The 20,160-nt window shown below is 45.9% G+C and overlaps 1 protein-coding gene across 3 annotated transcripts in view; it reads right to left on the bottom strand.

Annotated features, from left to right (window-relative positions):
• Positions 1 to 20,160, bottom strand: part of tiam2a (TIAM Rac1 associated GEF 2a) — a 64,524-nt gene that overhangs the window by 20,274 nt on the left and 24,090 nt on the right. For 2 of the 3 annotated variants that reach the window (XM_042073018.1, XM_042073017.1), the window contains exons 4-15: positions 18,493 to 19,021; positions 17,641 to 17,813; positions 16,094 to 16,318; positions 12,788 to 12,973; positions 12,290 to 12,436; positions 9,607 to 9,663; positions 6,439 to 6,606; positions 5,384 to 5,488; positions 5,141 to 5,219; positions 4,775 to 4,864; positions 4,422 to 4,643; positions 549 to 652 (exon numbers count right to left, since the gene is read on the bottom strand). In XM_042073018.1, coding sequence (XP_041928952.1) covers positions 549 to 652; positions 4,422 to 4,643; positions 4,775 to 4,864; positions 5,141 to 5,219; positions 5,384 to 5,488; positions 6,439 to 6,606; positions 9,607 to 9,663; positions 12,290 to 12,436; positions 12,788 to 12,973; positions 16,094 to 16,318; positions 17,641 to 17,813; positions 18,493 to 19,021 — 2,085 coding nt within the window. Of the gene's footprint in view, positions 1 to 548; positions 653 to 3,407; positions 3,507 to 4,421; positions 4,644 to 4,774; positions 4,865 to 5,140; positions 5,220 to 5,383; positions 5,489 to 6,438; positions 6,607 to 9,606; positions 9,664 to 12,289; positions 12,437 to 12,787; positions 12,974 to 16,093; positions 16,319 to 17,640; positions 17,814 to 18,492; positions 19,022 to 20,160 lie in introns of those variants that run through there. The other variant, XM_042073019.1, reaches the window with a different exon arrangement.

The raw sequence follows: 20,160 nt of genomic DNA, 5'->3' as shown, positions 1-20,160 counted from the left end.
ACACAAATGAAAGCAAGGCATGTTCCATGGGGAATAAAATGGCAACCAGACAAGACCAGCCCTCTGGAGTCCTGATAATTACCCTGTAACCTATGGCCAGCCCACTTTCACACAACCAACAGCTTGTTTACATTACACGTTAACACAAGCTCATTTGGACCGAATTCCCATGGCATTGTGGTTGGGAGGCAAGCTGAAAAGGATTAAGACCATAATGTTCGCTGCCAGCCTTTGGCCATCACCCTGTCTCCTGGCAGGTAGTCTGCACACCAGACTCCATGGCTCGGATTAACAGGGCCAGGCTACACCACGCACGTAACTGAAGCGTTCCGTTCACAGACTGAGCGAATGCTGCAACAATTCGACCTCTACCACAATCAATGGCACTGGCTACACCAGACGTGATAGTGACGCGTATATTCAAAAGAGTTTGAAGATGCCTTCCAAAACTGATCTTACGGCCGGCGAACGGTACGGAGCGCTTCAGCTGTGCACCCGGTGTAGTCCGGCTACTACTCGCGAGTTAGACCAGCTGCTGGGACTCTTACCTTGCTGTGCTGTACTGGCTGGTGACTGCGTCGCCGATGGTGCAGACCATTCTCCAGACTGGGCTCTAGCAGCGTGCCGGGGCCCTCCTGCACCGTGGACACATCTGAGGAGGGAGGGAGAGAGAGGGAGAGAGAGAGAGAGAGAGAGAGAGAGAGAGAGAGAGAGAGTTAGTGTTAGAGCTAATGTTACTCCAAATATAGAGTTAAAGTTAGAGCTAGTGTTACTCCACGTATTTCCCAAATCCTTCCTCACAAGACCACCATGCAATGTCAGATTTAGGTCTCACTTGAATCAGCTCTATTTCAGAGAGGCCCAAAGTCATGATAATCATAATAAGCTACAGAACAGGCACAGCGTGCTACTGACAGAGAAAAGATACACAATTCTCTGGGTGTCTTAGGAAACTGTTCACTACATGACTTGTCAAAATATTGCACAACACCAGTAACGTTTTACCAGTCATATTAGAAGACAGAGTCGCTCAAAAGCGGCGGAGGGGATGTTTTGTGAAGTGAACTCCGTGGGGTTTGTGCCTCTGCAGTAGCATGGTGTGGCATGTAAAAAAATGGTGCAGTGTGCCGCTCCCCCCCCCCCCCCCCCCCGCCATAAATCCTGAACAGAGGAAACCCACCACGGGGGAAGCCACACAAATCACAGCCTCGCTCGCCAACTCCCACCTGCATGCACAGGGACGCGGAATCAACCTACACAGACGGGCGGTGGCCATACAGTATGGTCTGCACACCATGCTAGGAGAAATGCAGTAAGCCAGAGAGAATGCCAGGGTAAACACTGGCTGCACCGTGGGCTGCTTCTGCAGTTAATATCGTCTCCCCCACAATGTTTCTAAATTCCAGTGTGGGTAGAACTGTGATGCTCTGGTGGAGGACTTGTTCTATTTGTCAACCAATATGAATTTTTGTCATTTTCCAAAAAATTGCTTTCTGAAAAACAGCCCTTAAAGAGTGGGAGGGAAAGATGGGGAAAGAGAGAGAGAGAAAGAGAGAGAGAGAGAGAGAGAGAGAGAGAGAGAGAGAGAGAGAGAGAGAACAATCTGGTCTTATCATGCACCTGACTGAACTGGACTAAGAACAGATTTGATTAGACTAACTGGTGAGCATGCTGTAGATGTTCAAAGCCAAGGGAAAGCAGCAAAACAAATTCACTACCGTAGACACAGACGATTTTTTAATCTATTTCATTAATTCACTTAGGCAGCATTATGGGAGCCATGCAGGAAAGCAGGGAAAGGCTGAAAAACTAACTGCCAGCAAATAATGCTCCCTATTCAATTTCTGCCGTGAGTGCTAAACTCCTCTCAAACTGTTTGAAGCTTTAGGGAGACCATAGTTTCATTACAACGCTGGGATTGGATCAGAGATGTAAGTTAATTATTTGGCACAGATGCTGACGCATTTCCCCACTTAGTCTGACTTCTGAGTTTTTCAATATAACCTCATTGAAATACAAAAGTAGAGCAATGCAAAGAGAATGTGAAAGAAAAGGAACAGTGAGTAGGATAGCAATGCAAACAGTATACAGATAGACAGACAGACAAATACTTTAGATAGATAAGAGAGAAAGAGAGAGACAGAGAGCAACAGAGAGAGAGAGAGAGAACAACCAAAGACAGAGCTGTTAACACAAATTTTGACGTTTCAGCTGAAAAAGACCTCAAAGTTCAAGCACTGTTGAGAAGGGGGACTATAAATAGAACGCGGCCCCTCAGGAGTCTCTTTTGGAACACATCACACAATGTTTTGCAGCTAAAGTGAGCCCGCAGCAGGAGTGATTTCATTAGCTGAAGCTGCGGTGTGCCAGGCGGGCATCCGCCAGGAGCCGGGGCCTGCCAGTGCCTGGGATCAGCGGGGCTCGTGCCACTCGCGCCCCTGACCAGAGCAGCTGACACAGCTCGCCCTCTACAGGCACATGCGGGGAACTACCACTGCTGAGGCAAAAAAAAAAAAAAAAAAAGGATGCTGCTGCAGCAGAGCCACTGGACACACAGCTGCTCACTGCACACATCCGGTGTATGCAAGGCCAGTGTACACAGGCACCCAACAGTACAGCCGAGCCTGCTGATCAGGAAAACAGAGAAGAGGGAAAAGTGCTGTCGCAAAAAAAGCTATGTTTGCAGTATTTTAACATCAAGCTGTAATAACGTTACTAAGCTACAGTGCTTATTTAGAATGAAACTCCTAACAAACTGTCAAATTCATTTGGCAGAGCATAAGCTGCTGCTAATAGTGCTCTGAAGTGTTACACAAAGTGGCAAAGTAGCAGATTCCTGTGCTATAACTGCCTGTGGAGGGTTAGCACTGTGGTGCTGACATGCTTCCTATCTTGGCCAGCGGTCAACCCTATTAGACCACGTGTGCCTGAGCAACTGGGTTCAGACACTGAAGCTTTTTTTTTATGTCTCCTTTTCTACGTACCCTGTTGTTTTGACATTCAATCTACAGTCTCCTGTGTTTTCTTACAAAAATGGCCCACAATTAGTCGCTGTCTGACTCACACATCATGCCTCCCACAACCTGTTTTCAGACTCGACGTTGTCTGTACAGATAGCACAACTTGGAAGTAGGTGGGAAGGAAAATTAACCTTACATGTAAATTATGTAAATTATTTGCTATGATTTGATAAAGAAAAGTTTAGCACAAATGTTTTATACCAGTTATTGCATTTACATTAATCTTAAATCAGAAATACTTCTCAGTCACACACATACAAAATGTTGGGAAATAGATTAATATTATTTATATCATATTTAATAAAATATATAATATATATTTTTAAAACATTCCTAATAGTAGTGCTGGATACAATACTGAACCACTTACATACATGCCATTCCTACCTTCTAGTTGTCAGCAACAGAGTTAATTTCATGTAATACATTCAAGTCTCTCTGCAGTTATGCTACAACAAGCTATATGAGCCACTATTAACAACTGAACTTAACTAGTCTTTGTGTGCTATGATACTACCTGCTGGGTAAGCTATTGCTGCAGGGGTATATGCCTCAATTTACATGTTCGAAAAAAAATGTAAGTTCCTCAAAATACACTTGCAAAGTTCCCTCCCATTACTGTATGCTGGTGGTGAGGAAACAGATCAGTGGGGTTGCAAACAGTCACCACATAGCTTCGCTAGAAGTTGTCCGTGGCTGTGACCAGAACCACTGTCTGTTAAAAAAAAAACATTTATGCATGCACTTACACGGATATACAGTAAGCAATTTTTATGAGGATTCTGAACCATAGGCAGTAAAGTTTCCTATTGTTTTAACCTTTAGAGACACGCTTACAGTTCACACAAACCAGTGTGTGACCGTGGCTCTTACAGTACATAGCTGCGTCTAGTGTGAGGGCTAGGCCAAGCATGCACAGCCACACACACCCTCACACACACCCTCACACACACCCTCACACATACCCTCACACACACACACTCTGTCAACTCGAATGGTGTGATACAGCTTACGATGAGTAGTAGCGTTTCTGAAGAAGAGTGTGACTTTCACACACTGAGCCATCTGTCCCCAATTCCAGTTAGCGTCAACCTCAAAATGAGTGCAAAGCTCCTCATTTATCTGCGGTGTATGAGAAAACCGGCCTTAATGAGGCAAAACGTCCTTTCCGTGGAATGGGATGTGTGCACCCACACACGTTGGCACTCGATGCCATGGTAATTGAGTAAGCTGCTAATCTGCTGCGCCGATCCACCTGATATCTCATTTGGATGCGTTGACGTCAAGACCCTGAGTTGATTATGTGATGGCTGTTGATGGGAGTTTGTTTGTGTGTGTGTGTGGTGGGGGTGTGAGGGAGGCGAAGGGTGAAGAGGAGCTGTGTGCTTTGTGCTGTCTGACCTGTGGAGGACTTGGCTCTGGGAGGTTTCTGCAGGGTGTTCTGAGCGTGGGAGGGGTTAAGTGAGAGGGTGGTGTCATCGGGGAAGCGTTTGTGGGACGGGGGGTCACGCCGCAGGGTGAGCTGCAACGTGTGCTCGGCAAAGAGCTTCTGGATCAGACTCAGGTCCAGGGACGACACCGCACGACCATTCAGGACCAGGATCTCATCTCCAGGCCTCAGGCCTGAGAAAAAGCACAAAGGTGCAACAAAGTAAGCAGAAGTGAATGTTAACTGAGGATTTCAGTCAGTGGCTGAGAATGACCTCCAATTGGTTTATAGTGAAAGCAAAACAAAGACATCCGTGAAACACTACCTTCACCAAAGGCTAGTCCATCAGGGAGCACCTCACTGACAAAGATTCGGCTCTTGCTGAGGACGTCGACATGCCCAGTCACTGCAAAACCTACATGGGGCACCAAACAAAGAACATCAGCTGAGTTCGCACACAACTCGAAAGTGACCCCTTAACACTAGAACTACCAATCGTTGGAATTTAAACTCGAATATTCACCAGCAGAACTATTTTTATTTTTTAAGAAAGTCATTTTTTGAAAAAAAAAAAAAAAAAAAACAAGAATTTAGCCGTCAGTTTAGACCCGTCACAGCCGTTCTAGTGAAACAAATGTCAAAACAGGACCCCCGCCCCCTTGCTAATGCTAGAGCGCCAAAGGGGACTCACCATAGTCTGCCGTGCTGCTGGGTCTAGTCATGTGCAGAGTGAATACATTCAGGGGACAGACCTCCAACTCCTCGTACACCTGTAACAGACAATAACATTCACTCGGACCTGCTCTTAAGAGTCAGTGGAGCCACATGTCCACTTCAGGTCATACAATCTTCCTGTCACTTCACAGTCTAATCACTAAATCAGGTTACACGTCTGCAACAAAGAATAAGCCATACACCAAAGAGGGTTCCATACCAGGTCCTGCAGCAGCTCGTCTGGTTCGGGCACACACACCTCCACACACTGCCCCACGCACCTCCGCAGTCGCAGGAAGTGCAGGCTGGGCTCCAAGTGCTTGGCCTGTGGCAGTGAGAAATATGTCAGCGCTGTGCCGGTGTGATAGATCAACAAGAGTGATCTTAGCCTGCTCAGAGATCATCGTCTGTTCAGGGCTAGTTGACTCAGGAAGTGACAGAGGAAGTTTTTCATTCTACTTAATGCAAGTGCTCTGACAAAGACCAGGTCAGGGCAGTGACCAACACACCAGAGAGGTGAGGTGTGTGTGTGTGTGTGTGTGTGTGTGTGAGCTGTACAGCTCAAAGTGTGAAAGATGGCTGGAAACTTCACACTTCACACCGCGTCACAAGTGCAACACAATCCACACAAACACCAGGACATGGCAAGTGACAGAGAGAGCACCTGTGTGCCATCTATTCTAGCAATTCACACTTTATGAGCCGCTATATTAAAGTGTTGGACAACGCCTCAGACCAGGCAAGGTTCAAGCGTGCCATGTGCCTGACATCCACATAGCAACAGACATTCATCCAAATAGCAACACACATAAAATGCTTTTAGTGGGGAAAAGGCCTTATTAGACCTGTGATTAGCACATCAAATTTCAACAGTACATCTTTGCATTGGAGAGGGATAAACTAAAAAATATATTTCAGTTCATAAATGTATTTTTGTTAAGTTTCCCTTGTCCTTTTCTTCTTGCTCCAAATCCAAAGTGAGTGTGGATGGGTTGACTGGCCCTAATCTGTCCCCTGCTAAATCTGCACCCACGAGACTGGAAACAGTCGATCGCTCAAACCACAAATCATGCACTAATTCTGTCGTTTTCATTCTCTCTCTCTCTCCAGTCTAGCCAGAAAGATGGCAGGGATTTGTCATTTCCTTCTGCCTCCGTGATCCATATTCTCCTTAGAGCCACCAGCCTGCGGCTCCCACCCACACAGGCACCATCTCTCAGCTGGGCAGGAAGGTCACTCAGGCACAATCACTTTTATTACGCCCACTTCCAGTACCTTGCAGGCCAAAGAGAGGGCGTCCGCCACCATGTGATCTTGTCTCAAAGGCAGCGTGACCGCCTGGTTGTCCGGCATGTAAACACAGGACTGGCTTTCACCGCCGTCATTCCAGTGGCCGCCTTCAGGTGGTGCTATGGAGTAGAGGTTGGCCAGGCTGTCCAGTCTCTACAGCCAGGCAAACGAGGGAGTGAGGGACAGAAAGAGAAAGAGAGAGGAAATGGAGAGAAAGAGAGAAAAGGGGAGAGAACATATAAATCAAAAATCAATATGCTTCCATTAGGCCAATGTAAAAATTGGCAATGCCTCAATCTGCAAAGCGAGTTGTGGCCCAACAGGCCACTGGGAAATGATTTGACAAGGTGGGCCATGTCGTTTCATCGTATGGTGATTATAATGATGGTGTAGTGGGTAATGATTGTATGGAAATTGGCAGTGCTGCTCGCACATGCTCAGCTCTGTGGAACATCTGCACAGATGCCGTTTTTCATCATCATAACTGGCACTGGCACCCAGTCTCATACGCACTGGTATTTATAGATTCAACACACACATGACTTATAAAGACATCAAGCTGTAGGCTGATCTTTGTTGCATGACTTCAACTGTCAGGCATTCTTCTTTGTCTAGTCAGTATGTTTGTTGGTGATGAGAACATACCACTGAGTGTCAGTTACAAGCTTGCATATGACTATATAAGCATTTCAAAAAGTACACTTACTCCGTATGTAACCCATGGCTAAAAATGAAGAATTTTCAACAGACTCTAAGTAAATAAAAAAAAACATTTTTTTCCATGTAGTCAATATAAACACCGAACACCTCCCATATATTAAGCTGTTGCTAAGGGCTGAGTGGTGTATGGAGACTGAGAGTCTTTCATACAGTCATGAATGTTTGTTAACAAACACTTGCTATTGCTTTCTCCAGAAATAAAAAATAACACATCACTTTGACCACATTTTATGGGAAATGGCTTGCCACACTGAAAATAAAAATAAACAATCTGACTTCACCTTCACGCCCATTTGGGAAGAATTACCAGTAGAAAATAAGGCACCAAAACAGAGCTCTGTATTGTTCCAGCCCAAGTGAGACAGCGGTGTTTTTGGACGTTAGCGGACAGAGAGTGCTCTCTCCTAGCACTCCTGTCCATAGTGTGGGCACTCACCACGGGCCCTGAGCTCATGGTGATTCTTTGGGGAGGAAAAACAACATTTTCCAGGGGGGCGGACGGTTGCATAACTGCATCACCGTCTGTCCAGACATGATGGTGTGAGAGGAGAGGAAAGGGGGTGGAGGGGAGTGGGGGTCTGTAGCCACTGGTGACCAGTCTGCCTCTTTCTCTCTCTCCCCACTTATTCAGCAGCTGAGTAACTGTGTACTCATTCATTCAGACACGGCAACGAAGCGGCAAGTGCTCGGTCAACTTTCCACATGCGCAGCCAAGGTTGTCCACAGACCAATGCCCTCTGTGTGCAAGGATGTGTGTGTGTGTGTGTGTGTGTGTGTGTGTGTGTGTGAGTCTTAGCCTTTTCTTTTGTACAGTTAAGTGCACGTGTGTATGTGTGTGTGTGTGTGTGTGTGTGTGTGTGTGTGTGTGTGTGTGTGTGTGTCTCAGCCTACTCTTTTGTACAGTTAAGTGCATGTGTGTATGTGTATGTGTGTGTGTTGGTGTGTGTGTGTGTGTGTGTGTGTGTGTGTGTGTATGAAAACAAAACCCTGTGCTTCAGACTTTCCCCTATACAGAGGAAATAATTTATTTACCATCCTCCGCCCAGAGCCTTCTAAAGATGGAACCAAGTTGAGCAGGCACACGGTCAGGAGTACCCACTTTACAGAACCACTTTTTTTAGCCGGTCTCCCAGCAACGCTCCAATATTCAAATAAACACCCACAGTCAAAACATCTCAACCTTGCCTTTTCAGGGAAAAGATTGACACAGCATTTCACCTTCTGAACCATCACATATCATGACTTTATCTTAATGTGTTTTGAATGTGTGCTGTTGCTGTCAACAGTGTATATTTGCTGATAAATAATTCTGTGTGACTCAATGAAATACGTGAATGCATGAACTCAACCCAACCGTGTAAAAGGCTAGAGTCCTTGAGTCTCCTCGATTATAAAGAACAGAGTGTGCTCTGCCAAACCGGCTGAGACAGACTGTTGAGTCTTCCGGGTGGTGCTTGTGCGTTGACAAAGTAACTTTTCAAAGAAATACAGGGGGGACATTCACTGGTCAGCAGCGGAAGCCACTGGCCATGGGCACCACCTCCACGTCCAGCCATTTAGGCTGCCAGGGCTCAAAGAGGAGTGCGGAACCTCTGCGGAGGTTCTACGTTTCGGTTCTTAAGCACGTGCTCCTCCAGGACGACTTTCAAAAGACAAAAGTTAAAAAAAAAGGGATTAGATGTGAAATGACAACTCAAAATGAGTGCTGGGCTTAGAGCACATCTGTGTCTTTTCTGCAGAAGAGAAGGGCAAAAACAGAACTGATTTCATGTGACAGTCTCCAGGGACAGTGACTTCCCGACAAACAAACAAAAAAAAAAAGCAAAGCTTTCAGAAGACGGCCATGTTGCCACCACGAGAACAAGCGCACAATACAGACGCGGCTGGGCCCACAAAGAGACACTCAGGCGCCCTCCTGGGGAAAGGCATCTCTGCGCTTTATTTTGGCAACTTCGCACTCTCGTCTCGTCTGTGTAGTTGTTCTGTTAGGGGACTTACAGTGGACACATTTAACTTCACAGCCCGGTTCAATGCTGGCCATTGTGCAAGGGCCCAGAACTAATGGTGAGACTATTCGGGCGGATATCCTGTCCTCTGAAATACCGCATTGTAACTAAGGCTGCCACGAATGAGGAACTTGCGTGCGGGAACTCATGTCAAAAGTACAAATTTGCAAATATGCTTTAAAGCAGCTGAATAGAGAGATTCAGTAGAATTTTATAGATATTTCCTATTTCCTTTTGCTGATTTCAAGCCTAGGTCTATGATTGTCCCATTCAATATCAAAATTCAGTAGTTTCATAGATAGCGATATTTTCTTCTGTTGATTTCAAGGCTGGGAACTGAGCCATCTCTGATTGTCCCATTTGATAAACAGCATCTGGGACACGTCAGAAAAGATGCTGACTCCAACATGAGCACACGTTTACTCACCTCCGAACTGTACGGTGGGAGATAGTTCACTTGCGTCTCCGTCTCACTCTCGAAGAGCTAGAAGAGATGAACAGATAGATAGAGAGAGAAACAGCTTCATTAAAATTGTTTCTCATTTACTAGTTGACCAGTGGCAATGTTCATGTTAACCATCTCCAAAAGGAGCCTTTTTTTTTATTTGATCAAACAACTTCACTCGGCAAGAGCTGTTTGCTGTGATACTATTTCCATCCTGGCTGGAACCTTTGAGGCTTTTGCTGCAAGTAATAGGCACTGCGGTAAAGCTTGAATTCAGATGAAAGGGGGAAGTGTGTCTACTGTGGGTGGAGAGGTGGATGGGGTTGCTTCTCCTGCCTTCTCTCTCTCTTTCTCTCTCTCTCTGCCTTTCTTTCCCCTCTGCCTTCTGTTTTCCCTCAGACTGTTGTGGCGGGTAGCGTTTTTCAGCCCTATCAGCCGTCTGGCAGGAATGACTAAGTGAATAGGTGTTCTGAGTCCGAGCAAGGCTGAAAGAGGGCTTCACCATGCTGAAAGACCCCATACTTGCAGAGTTCCAACTGGCTACAGCGGGTCACTGATTTGACTCTGAAAATGAATGTAGATGAGTGGGTTGCTGGGAGAAATCTAGTCTCTTTTCAACTCAGCAGCTAACAGAGAGAAGTCAAGCCGATGGACGCTAGCAAAATGTAAAACAAAAAATTGCTGTCATCACTGATGCTTATTTACTGTATTAGACTGTGCAAGAATCAATGTAAGGGTGTAGGTCAAAAGGTACATGAGAACAAAACACGTTTATGTTTTCAAGTCATTATCCACTACATCCATTAGCATCTTATTAAATTAATAAATGAAAATCTAAATGTTAAGTTCCCACAGCAAAGCTGAGTGCTTTTAGAAACTCTGGGGGGACTGCTCGCTACAAAGCCCAGGCAATTTGCTGGGGAGTGTGCTGTGCCCTGTGAGCTTACGGGAGTTTGTGAGTAATGCCAGATTAGATTGCTGGAGACAGGGAGAGCTCAAGCACAGTCGCTCCATTGCAGAGTTTAAGTGAGAGATTTCGGTGGAGGGCATGGATGGTTACTTGGCCTGTTTAGGAGGACGTCTGTAACTCTATACCCCGCGATCACAATCAACCTGAACCCATCTACGCAGAGGACAGCGAGAGTAACGGTCAAGCACTTCACGCTTCCACGCCTCCTCACTTTATCGTCTGTATCGTGGCTTGATGGTCTATTTCTAGTTAATCTCTTCTCATCCCCCCATTTGATCTCGCTATCTCACATGCGTGAGGACAGTTGACCGGAGGAGGGATTGAAAAAAAAAAAAAAAGACGATCCAAGAGAAAGGAATTCTGCTTGGTCACGGGGTCCGCTGAGGGCAATTAAACATACCCTTAAAAAAAAAAAAAAAAACCGGCTGCCATCACAAAGGAGAAGCAACCACACCTTTGACTCAGCACCTAATGTCTCCAAAAACGTGAGACCCATTTTAATATTTAGCAACCAGCGCAGGGCCCTTACACGAACCATCTGTTTGTTGCCGGAGGGCATGGTACAGCAGTCTGCAATCTACCACATATGGCTTTTAATAATTCACAGCACATTTGTGTGCACTCTCCCTGCTCCTCTCCTCTCACACCTCAGCCGTCTGCGCTGCCAAAAGCAGAATTGGGTCTCATTAGGCAAGCCGGCTGCAGCTCCCGTTACATGACACTTGTCAAAGCTGGGGAGGGACATGAGGGGGGTGGTGGTGGGGGGGGGGGGGGGGGTATTTTGGGGCTGTCCTGCCTTGCTAAGGGGGAAGGGAGGGGCACCTGATGGCAATGGTGTGCTGTCATCCAACTGTGAGGTCAGGCTAGCGCCAACAGGTCAACAGATACAAACAATGAACTGTGGTCTAGAAATGAAGTCCAGCTGAGTTTTTAGAGCTCTCCTGTAAATATTTTAAATTCTGGCACCACCATGTGGTAATGTGATTAAAAAAAAAATGCATTCAAACATCAAAAAAATCAACGTTATCCTAATTGATTGATCGTAATCCAACAAAGCAACATTTTCAACAGCAAGTGGTTTAATCACACTCTCAAGATCACGAGGTTAGCTCCACTGAAACTGAAAACAATTAACTGCTCTTCATAATGACAAGATTTATTTCGCTTCTAAATGGACAAGACAAAGAATAGTTGCCGTAATGGCACAAAACAGTGCAGAGACAGAGGAGTGATGAATTACAGTTTGAGTCCATGACAATGAAGGTGGAAACCACTCTTAACAACTTAACAGCATCAGCGTCTCTGGCCTTTGGACACGGGCAACAGATAGATATTTTTGATGTCTTTAAAAAGAGCACAGCATCTTTCCTGAGGAGTTTTTCTAGAGCGGGAAGCAGAGGGGAGGAACGGGGACACATACATAAATAACGGCTCCACTCAAGGCAATAATTACCATCTAGAGAGAAGACACAGAAGGCTGTTATTTGCACCTGGGTATGGAATTTTCCTCTGAACAGGAGAGATGATTTCACATCAGACCCCATATGGTGCATCCACCGGGCAGGGATCCATTAAACACCTCTGTAGCACTGGAGAAATGCTCTCCCCCAGGCAGTAGTTTAACTCTTTCATACCCTACTGTAGAGATACCGACTCCCTCCCTGAGTTAATGCAGCAGACTACAGCTAAATGTACCTGAGAGGCCGAGGGTCTTTTCTCGCGCCCCCGTCTGGTGAGGTTGTCCAGGCCCTTGAGCGAGGAAAAGAGTCCTCGTTTGCTCCGTCCTCTCTGGGAGACCGACAGGGAGCGCTTCCGTAACGTGGCCTCATCTCTAGAACAGATCTGAAAATAGGTATAAAAGAACACAACCATGATCAAAACACATTATACCAAGATACTGAAACCTTCAACACTGACCCTTACAAAAAAGATGTTTATGGAAATGCACTGTTAGTATACTTATTATTCTAAAAATAAGCAAGTATCCATAGGCCTATAGTTTACTTTTTGTGCACTGACCAGAGATATAGTAAATTGATTTATACTTAAGTGTACTTTTTTGGGTAAGGGTAGGTATAGCTTTTTGTGTACTGACCAGAGATATACTACATTTATTTATACTGAAGTATACTTTTTTGGTAAGAGTAGGTATAGCTTTTTGTGTACTAATCAGAGATATTTGTGCATACTGACCAGTGCATGGAAGGAGGACACAGAAAAGATTCCGAGGCGGCCCAGAGCTGCTTTGGAAGGGCGGCTGGCAGTGGCCAGGAGACTCTTGGGATTGGGCAGCTCTCCGCCCTGCAAACTGGCCAAGTAACAGCGCATGCGGAAGAGGTCCATGTTGAAGCGCTCCAAGTTCTGCTCCCACTGCTGAATCTGTGAGGGAGGTGGGAATAGAACAGGCAGATAAATGTACTGCTGAATCTGTGAGAGAGGTAGGGATGGAACAAGCAGATAAATGTATGTGGAAGACATAGAAACTACAGCACTGCCTTCCTTCCGCAAGCATTACAACAGGGTAAGAAAAAATGTTGAACACAAAATAAAAGCAACTGATTTTAGGATGATGAAGATGGCACAATGCTGGAGTGTGTGTGTGTGTGTGTATAGGTTAGTGTGAACCAAAATAACATTTAATTGAGAAGGAGGGGGGGGGGACATTCCAGGGAGGCATAATTACTTGAGGGGGTAAGGAGGGCTTGATCTGGTGCTGAGGGGGAAAGGCGGGTGGGTGGGTGGTTGGGATGAGAGCTGCTGCTCTGACTGAGGAAGAGCAGAGGGGGAGCTTATGGCTAATCCTCACATCGGAGTCAGCCCAGCCAATAAAAGTCATCATGGGGTGGGGGTGACTCCGATGATCACCCCCCCCCCCCCCCCACCCCCCCTTAGAAACAACACAGCACTCCAAAGACACACACACACAAAAAACAGTGCAGTGCTTCTTCACACAATGTTTACAGCGGGAAGATGCTAATTTGTTTGCTGACTGGGGGGATTCTTAAATGAGACTGCATCCGAGTTCTGCTCTCCCTCTGTGCTGCTTGCTTAAATGGGCCTCATCTGCAAAGAAAAGCCATTCACTTCATAAAACAGTGTGAGTCTCTCTTGTAAAGATAAACGCAAATTCACATGACTCTTCCGGACCGACATAAGCACTCTTCTACACAATGATGAGGTTACATTACTCCATTAATGCCTCGACTGGGGAGCCCGCTATGTTCCCTGTCACTTTGTAGGGTCAAAAAAGTCGTTTTAATGGGATGATTAGACCAGACTCCTGCATGCTCAGGGTGAGATAGCTCACGGGAACCGGTGTGGCCCTCATTAAGGCTTTACAGATGCCCTGTGCTTTGGTAAATCCAATCAGCTGACCCGCGCATCACAATGGGAGCCTGGACCGCCTTTACAAAAGGGATCTCCTGGGGGACTCTGCCCGAGACAGAAGGCCTTTATCAGAGAGCTGGCATTAAGGTGTCAGCCAAAGGGATTCATCTCCCTCCCAAAGAAGAGGCGGATTAGGTTCGATACTCAGCTCAGGACAATTAAAGGCTGCACCACCATTTCCAAACCTTTGAAGCTCGGCGTCCCATGAGTATTGCAAATGCAATGAGTTCTCAGGCATGGGGCGAGAAGAATGCGCTCAGGTATAAGCAAAAACAATGCATCCGCAGTCAATTAACCGACAGAAAACTGCTTGAAATGCCATTTTGGGCATGGTAATTTATGAACAAAACAGGCCACACTCATTAACATTATTATACGCAGGAACCTTCCCGAGCGAATGCCTGTAGCGCTACATAATGGTGCGCTGTGCTCCTGAACCGAGCACAGAATCGGGCAGAACACAATGCAACCCCTTTCCACTGGATACTGGCACCCCGGCCGCCTCGTGGGCAGGGAAAGCACTGGTGGAGTCACCACATATTGGACCCATCTGGCCTCTGTACTGTGCTATTTAGTCACATTTTCAGTCCCATTAAAAGGAGGCTGGAATGTGCCTTTTCCTTTAAGATAGCCCGTGCCTTTCATTTGTCTTTCAGGCATCTGCCCTCCATTTCATCTTAAAGGCACACGCTTAATTGTTGTAAATGACAAACAACCACCAATTCCTTTTGAAGGTTGGGGCATGAAGCCTTGAGTATGCCCGGCTGGCACTGATTTCGGGGGGGGGGGGGGGGGGGGGGCAGGACATCAAAGAAAAGAAAGCTTGGGAGGTAGAGGACACTTTGCCCCCACCTCCTAGCCCCACTGCCTTCAAATCCATTCATCACCACGCCTGGTGCCCAGCCCCCACACCACTCCCTTGCTATCACATCATCCATCCGTTTTGTGGCACCCCTTCGACCCGCCCTACCCCCCTCCTGACCCCAGTATTGGCTCCAGACACTCCCGTCCAGCAGTGCCATGATTGTTAAAAGGACACTGCAGGGGGGGATTGTCTGGGTGGAATGGCGAGAAAACAGCCTTGCTGACAGGTCAGATTGGCTGAATAGTCAGGGGGTACTGTAGATGAAATGCACTTACAGACTGCCTCATTGATATTCCTGTACCCAAATAAGGGCAAATCCTGCTCAATCAGGGCTGTCTGGGTCTTGCAACACAGATCGATGTGTAGTGTTGGAGCTCCCCCATACACCACACTTTCATTGAATATGTGCACATTCTCAGCACGTCCTCAGCAAAGCCGATTACTACCAATTTAAGGACTCACAGAAGAAATTCTGAAAATTAACAAGGTAGCATAAACTCTGAAGAAAGGAACTCCATTATAAAGATTATTGCTCTTAAAATGCACACGGTTTCCATTTCTCTCAGTTGGAGGAACTGCTTGGTCGGTGCTTTTAAAGTACTGGAATGCTTGCTGTGGGAGAACCTAACCCCCCTCCTTAATTACCCTACTATAAACTCAGGTTTATGAACTATGCTCTTACAGTCTCTGAGGTTGGAGTGAGGGGGTGATAGGGGGTGACCCCTAGTAATGCAGCGCAAGTTATTTAAGCTATTACACTCCTCTAACGTGGGAAAGCGACCAAATGTGATGCCCTATGCAAGTCATATGGTGTCTTCTGCAAACTCTATACTGTGCCTATTACTAAATTGAATCAATGACTAGGCCACAACAGTCATTTGTCATTGTCCAGAGTTCTACATCTAATCCTGAATGCTGTTTGCATTGCAAAAAGAGTTGAAATACAGACTGCTGTCTCTATGCGAAAGATGCACAGAGACATCAATAGCTTCTCTATGTAGTTGCTGAGCCATGACAAAGAGTGAGAGCAGTATGCAAACAGCTTCCAAAACATGGCCTTGGAGTCAAATATTCACGCTTAGGCAAATCGCTATGCAAGCACCAGCGCCGAAAGTAGGTCATGTTGATTCAACGTGTTTTTGAAGAAGAGGTGACGTTGTGAAGGGGTCAAGCATTGGGTCTTTCGCCCTTAGGGGCACAGTGGACAGGCTTAATGAGATTCTTCTGAATGAGAGATGAGCGCTCACCTGGTTTTCGATGGCTTTCCTGTTCTTGGGATCGCTCACGATGGACAGCTGCAGCTCGGCCATTTTCCTCATCTTGCTGTCCATATCGATCTTCTGCAGGAGGCCGCGGATCTGGCCTCGGAGGAGCCGCAGGGTGTCCTCCTTTCCGTGGCGCTTGGCGAAGAGGGAGGCGCTGGCCGAGTGGATGGCCGTCACCCAGTTCTCGAGGTCGGTCTGGTTACTGGCCTGAGGTTGGGGAAAGACAGAGAGAGAGAGAGAGAGAGAGAGAGAGAGAGAGAGAGAGAGAGAGAGAGAGAGAGAGAGAGAATGTTAATCTTGGATGCATATTTATGTTTGCTATATATTGCACTTCAAGCATTCTCTATGTAAACCTTATTTTTTAAATGTTCTGCTTTGGCAATGCAGAAATATTTGTCATGCTAATAAAACTCATTTGAATTGATAGAGAGAGAGAAAGAGAGAGAGAAACAAAAGCTTAAATGAAAGCTTGAGCTAAATGGACGGCATTTCAGCAGAGGCTACGATGAGCTGGTATGAAAGTCTGCGAGACTACAAGGCTTACTTTTGAAACCGGAGGTTGGATCTGACAAGTGTGACGTTCCCTAATCTAATCCAGTTACCTCTACAGAGACAGATCCTCCTATTCAGCCCAAATATACCATCAGAGAATGAGACCTTCCACTGGGACAGGACTTTTCACTTAGCTGCTTTTAATACGCAAAAGACTGGAATGCTCCTGACACTACTTTGACAGATGGCAGAAAATGAGTTCAGTTGAGAAAATTATAATCATGAAAGTTGTCTATATCATGCAATGCATATAATCACACATTTTTTTAAAGGAAGGAAAGAACTGCCCTGAACAAAAAGTACTACGTGTCACATACGTGTACATCCTCAAAAAACAATGTTTATGTAACCCTAAGGGAGAGGCAATAATTCAATAAACACCATTTTATAAACAATCTGGCATTTTATAAACAGCTTTTATCATGAAAACAAAGCTTGCAACTCATCACCAAAGAATGTACTGCTGACAAAGCAGGGAAGCCAAGCAGCCTTGGCACACAGACACACACCAAAGAAGAGAAATACACGCACACACACTCACACACACACACACACACACACTGAACAACAATTTCTGTTTCTAATTTTTTGGTAGATCATAAACAACACATTGCATGACAAGGAGCAGGCCAGTGACAGCGTGACTAAAAACTTTCATGATGGTAAATATGGACCCTTTCAACAAGGTAAACAAAAACAATGCTTGAACATTCTATTTGGGCCCCAATCTACTTCCTCTGCATTAAGATAACATATGGAATGTTAAAAAGGAAGTCTTGTGGGGCCAACTATGATGCTGATAATGGAACTCTCTTGAAAGGGTCCATATGAAGCTAAAGAGAATAAACATTATGGCAGTTCTTTGAGATACCTACATTTCAGTTTTTATTCCCTTCCCCACTGTCAAATACAATGTAAATATTTAAAGACAGCTATCTACCTGAAGGTCTGGCGTAGGGGAATGAACAATAACATACCTGGAAGAGGTAGACGTCACCGTAGGTGTTGCTGAGGCAAAACACGTTCTCTCTTTTGGGGTGTTCAGGTACAGCCTGGACAATGCTGTCCTCAGCTATCAAGGCATAGCGAGGGGACAAGTCCTGCTCAGAGGAGCTTTTACCGTAGGTCTCATAAAAGAGTAATGTACAGCCTGCAGTATGAGGAGAGGTGGAAAGGTAAGGAGGGATATAAAGGGAAAGAACAGTGAAAATGGGAACAGTTCAACAAAGACTTTCAAGTGCACTTATCATAAGAGCAATAATTCTTTTGTCTAATTCTGCCAATCTGAGATGAAGCGCAGAGTACCCTTTTAGACCATACATAAAAATGACTGATAACATCTTTCCATATCTTTGTAAAGCTTTTTAAATACTGAGGCAATTTGAAAAGCCTTAAACGAGATGTGCTTTTACTGAGACCAGATTTATTTTGGGTTTTGTTTAGTTTAGGTTTGTTTTGACAAATCCTGTGCCTCAATTTGCGACTTAAGAGTTGTGGAGAGTGATTATGGTATAGTAATAGTCTAGTCTCTAATCTAGTCTAGTTACTTTCTTGGTCTTTGCTGTCTTTGCGCTGTGGTCAGTAGCCAAACTGATAGACTCATTCACCATCATACCCAAACTCATAATCACTGGAGTGGAGGTCATTCGCCGTGAGATTATCCACTTAGGAATGTATAATACCCATAAGCATAACTGACACAAAGCCAGCAGTCTCCAGCAGTTGAAATGGAGGTGACAGATTTGAGTCTGACAGTAAAACTGTGCACTGTGCTTGCAGCTGCTCAGCATAGGGCCTAACAGTGGGAGATCCAGGCCTCCATGGCTCACCTTTCAGGGTGACCCAGTAGTGCTTCCACTTGCGTCGGGACACCAGCTCCAGCTTCCGGTCTTTGTGGAGGGTGATGAGGGGCTTGAAGGAGAGCCACCCGGCCCGCCGGACCACCCCCTGCTCTTTCTCGAACAGCAGGTCCAGCTGCTCCAGGGAGCCCAGCGTCTCCTCGCTGCTGCTGTCCTCCGTGCCCTCCGTGGACGGCTCCTGCTGACGCTCCTCGCTGCCGCCGCCCAGTCGTCCTCCTCCTCCTCCTCCTCTTCCTCCTCCACTCCGGCCTCCTCCGGCCTCTAACTCCCGCATGAAGTTCTCGTAGATGTTCTGCCGCAGCGCGTCTGTCCCCTGGTTCAGGGCGCCGGCCGATTCACTGCGAGACGGCAGGGCTTGGGAACGCGAGCGGGACCGAGGCTGGGACGGGCCCCTCGGGTACCAGAGGAGACTGGACACCTGAGAGGGGGAGCTGGTGTCGGCAGTGAGGCCATCCACACCACTGTCGAAGCACTCATTGGGGTCTTTGTACCTCGACTCCTAGAGGGAAAAGGACAGGGATCCTTTCACACATCCATTGCATCCATTGATATGCTGAATTTATTTTACTATAATTAGCATTAATTGTGTAGTATTTAGATTTATCAAGATTTACCATTGATAAAAAGTACTGGAAAAAGATAACTTTTTGCATCGACCACAGACAGAAAGACTGAATTGTGACCTACATGAAAAAGAGGATTGAAGGCTTTCAAAGATTTGGGGTAAAATCCCTCATAATAAATGAGTTGCAATCTATTTGTAATTTTTTTCATGTATGTCCTTTAAACTTAATATGTGGGCCTGCTGACATCCCCAGAGAGATCTTACCCAAATGCTGAGCAATTACATTCAGTTCACAAGGGCACCCTCACTTCCAGTGCATTGTAATACACTTCGGGAGATTACGTTCTTTTATGAGAAATGAAGGCCCACCTGCACTCCATTAAATTAGACCATTGATTTCCCATTGCTTAATATGGACGAGTGCACTTCAAAAACACACAGTGAGAGAACAAGTGTCCCTCGCACAGCAAGCTTTACCTCAGCCTACCCAGCCAACAGCTGCCTCTTATTAATGGGCAAGGTACAGCCATCCCCATCGGAGGGCACCTACTGACCCCATCACTAAGATCTGGGAGCCAGGTGTGAGGTAATGGAGGTTGGATAGAAGTCTCTTTTTCCAAAGGAGTAAAAAATCTTGAGAGATATATTGCTAACCCTGCGTTCACCCTCATGGCCTTACGTTCATTTCGACGGAGCTTTGGGACCAATGATAAGAAAAGACCGGTACCAGTGGAGCCGCCAACCGTGCACCAACAGGTACGGGCTTTGTAAGGTCTAGCGTCATAGCCACCTTGAGTTACATCCAGGAGAGGGTAATACAGCACAGAAAAAACCCATTAAAACTTCAGCACAGGGGGAATACAAAACTCTGGAAATGCCAGGTCTTTAACTATTTCACACAAAGGACCTATTTTTTTGTTCTCTCAAATCTGGACTCCATCCTAATTAAAACCTGAAATACTTGTTTCCATGAATGCTTATGTTTTTTATCTGTAAAACCTTATTTCAGTTGATTTACAGCCATTTCCTATGGATCTAATCATAGTCAAAATAGACTATGCTATAGGCAGGAG

This window comes from Alosa sapidissima, chromosome 19, assembly GCF_018492685.1.
Source record: "Alosa sapidissima isolate fAloSap1 chromosome 19, fAloSap1.pri, whole genome shotgun sequence".
NCBI lineage: Eukaryota > Metazoa > Chordata > Actinopteri > Clupeiformes > Clupeidae > Alosa > Alosa sapidissima.
This window is presented reverse-complemented; position numbering and strand designations above follow the sequence as displayed.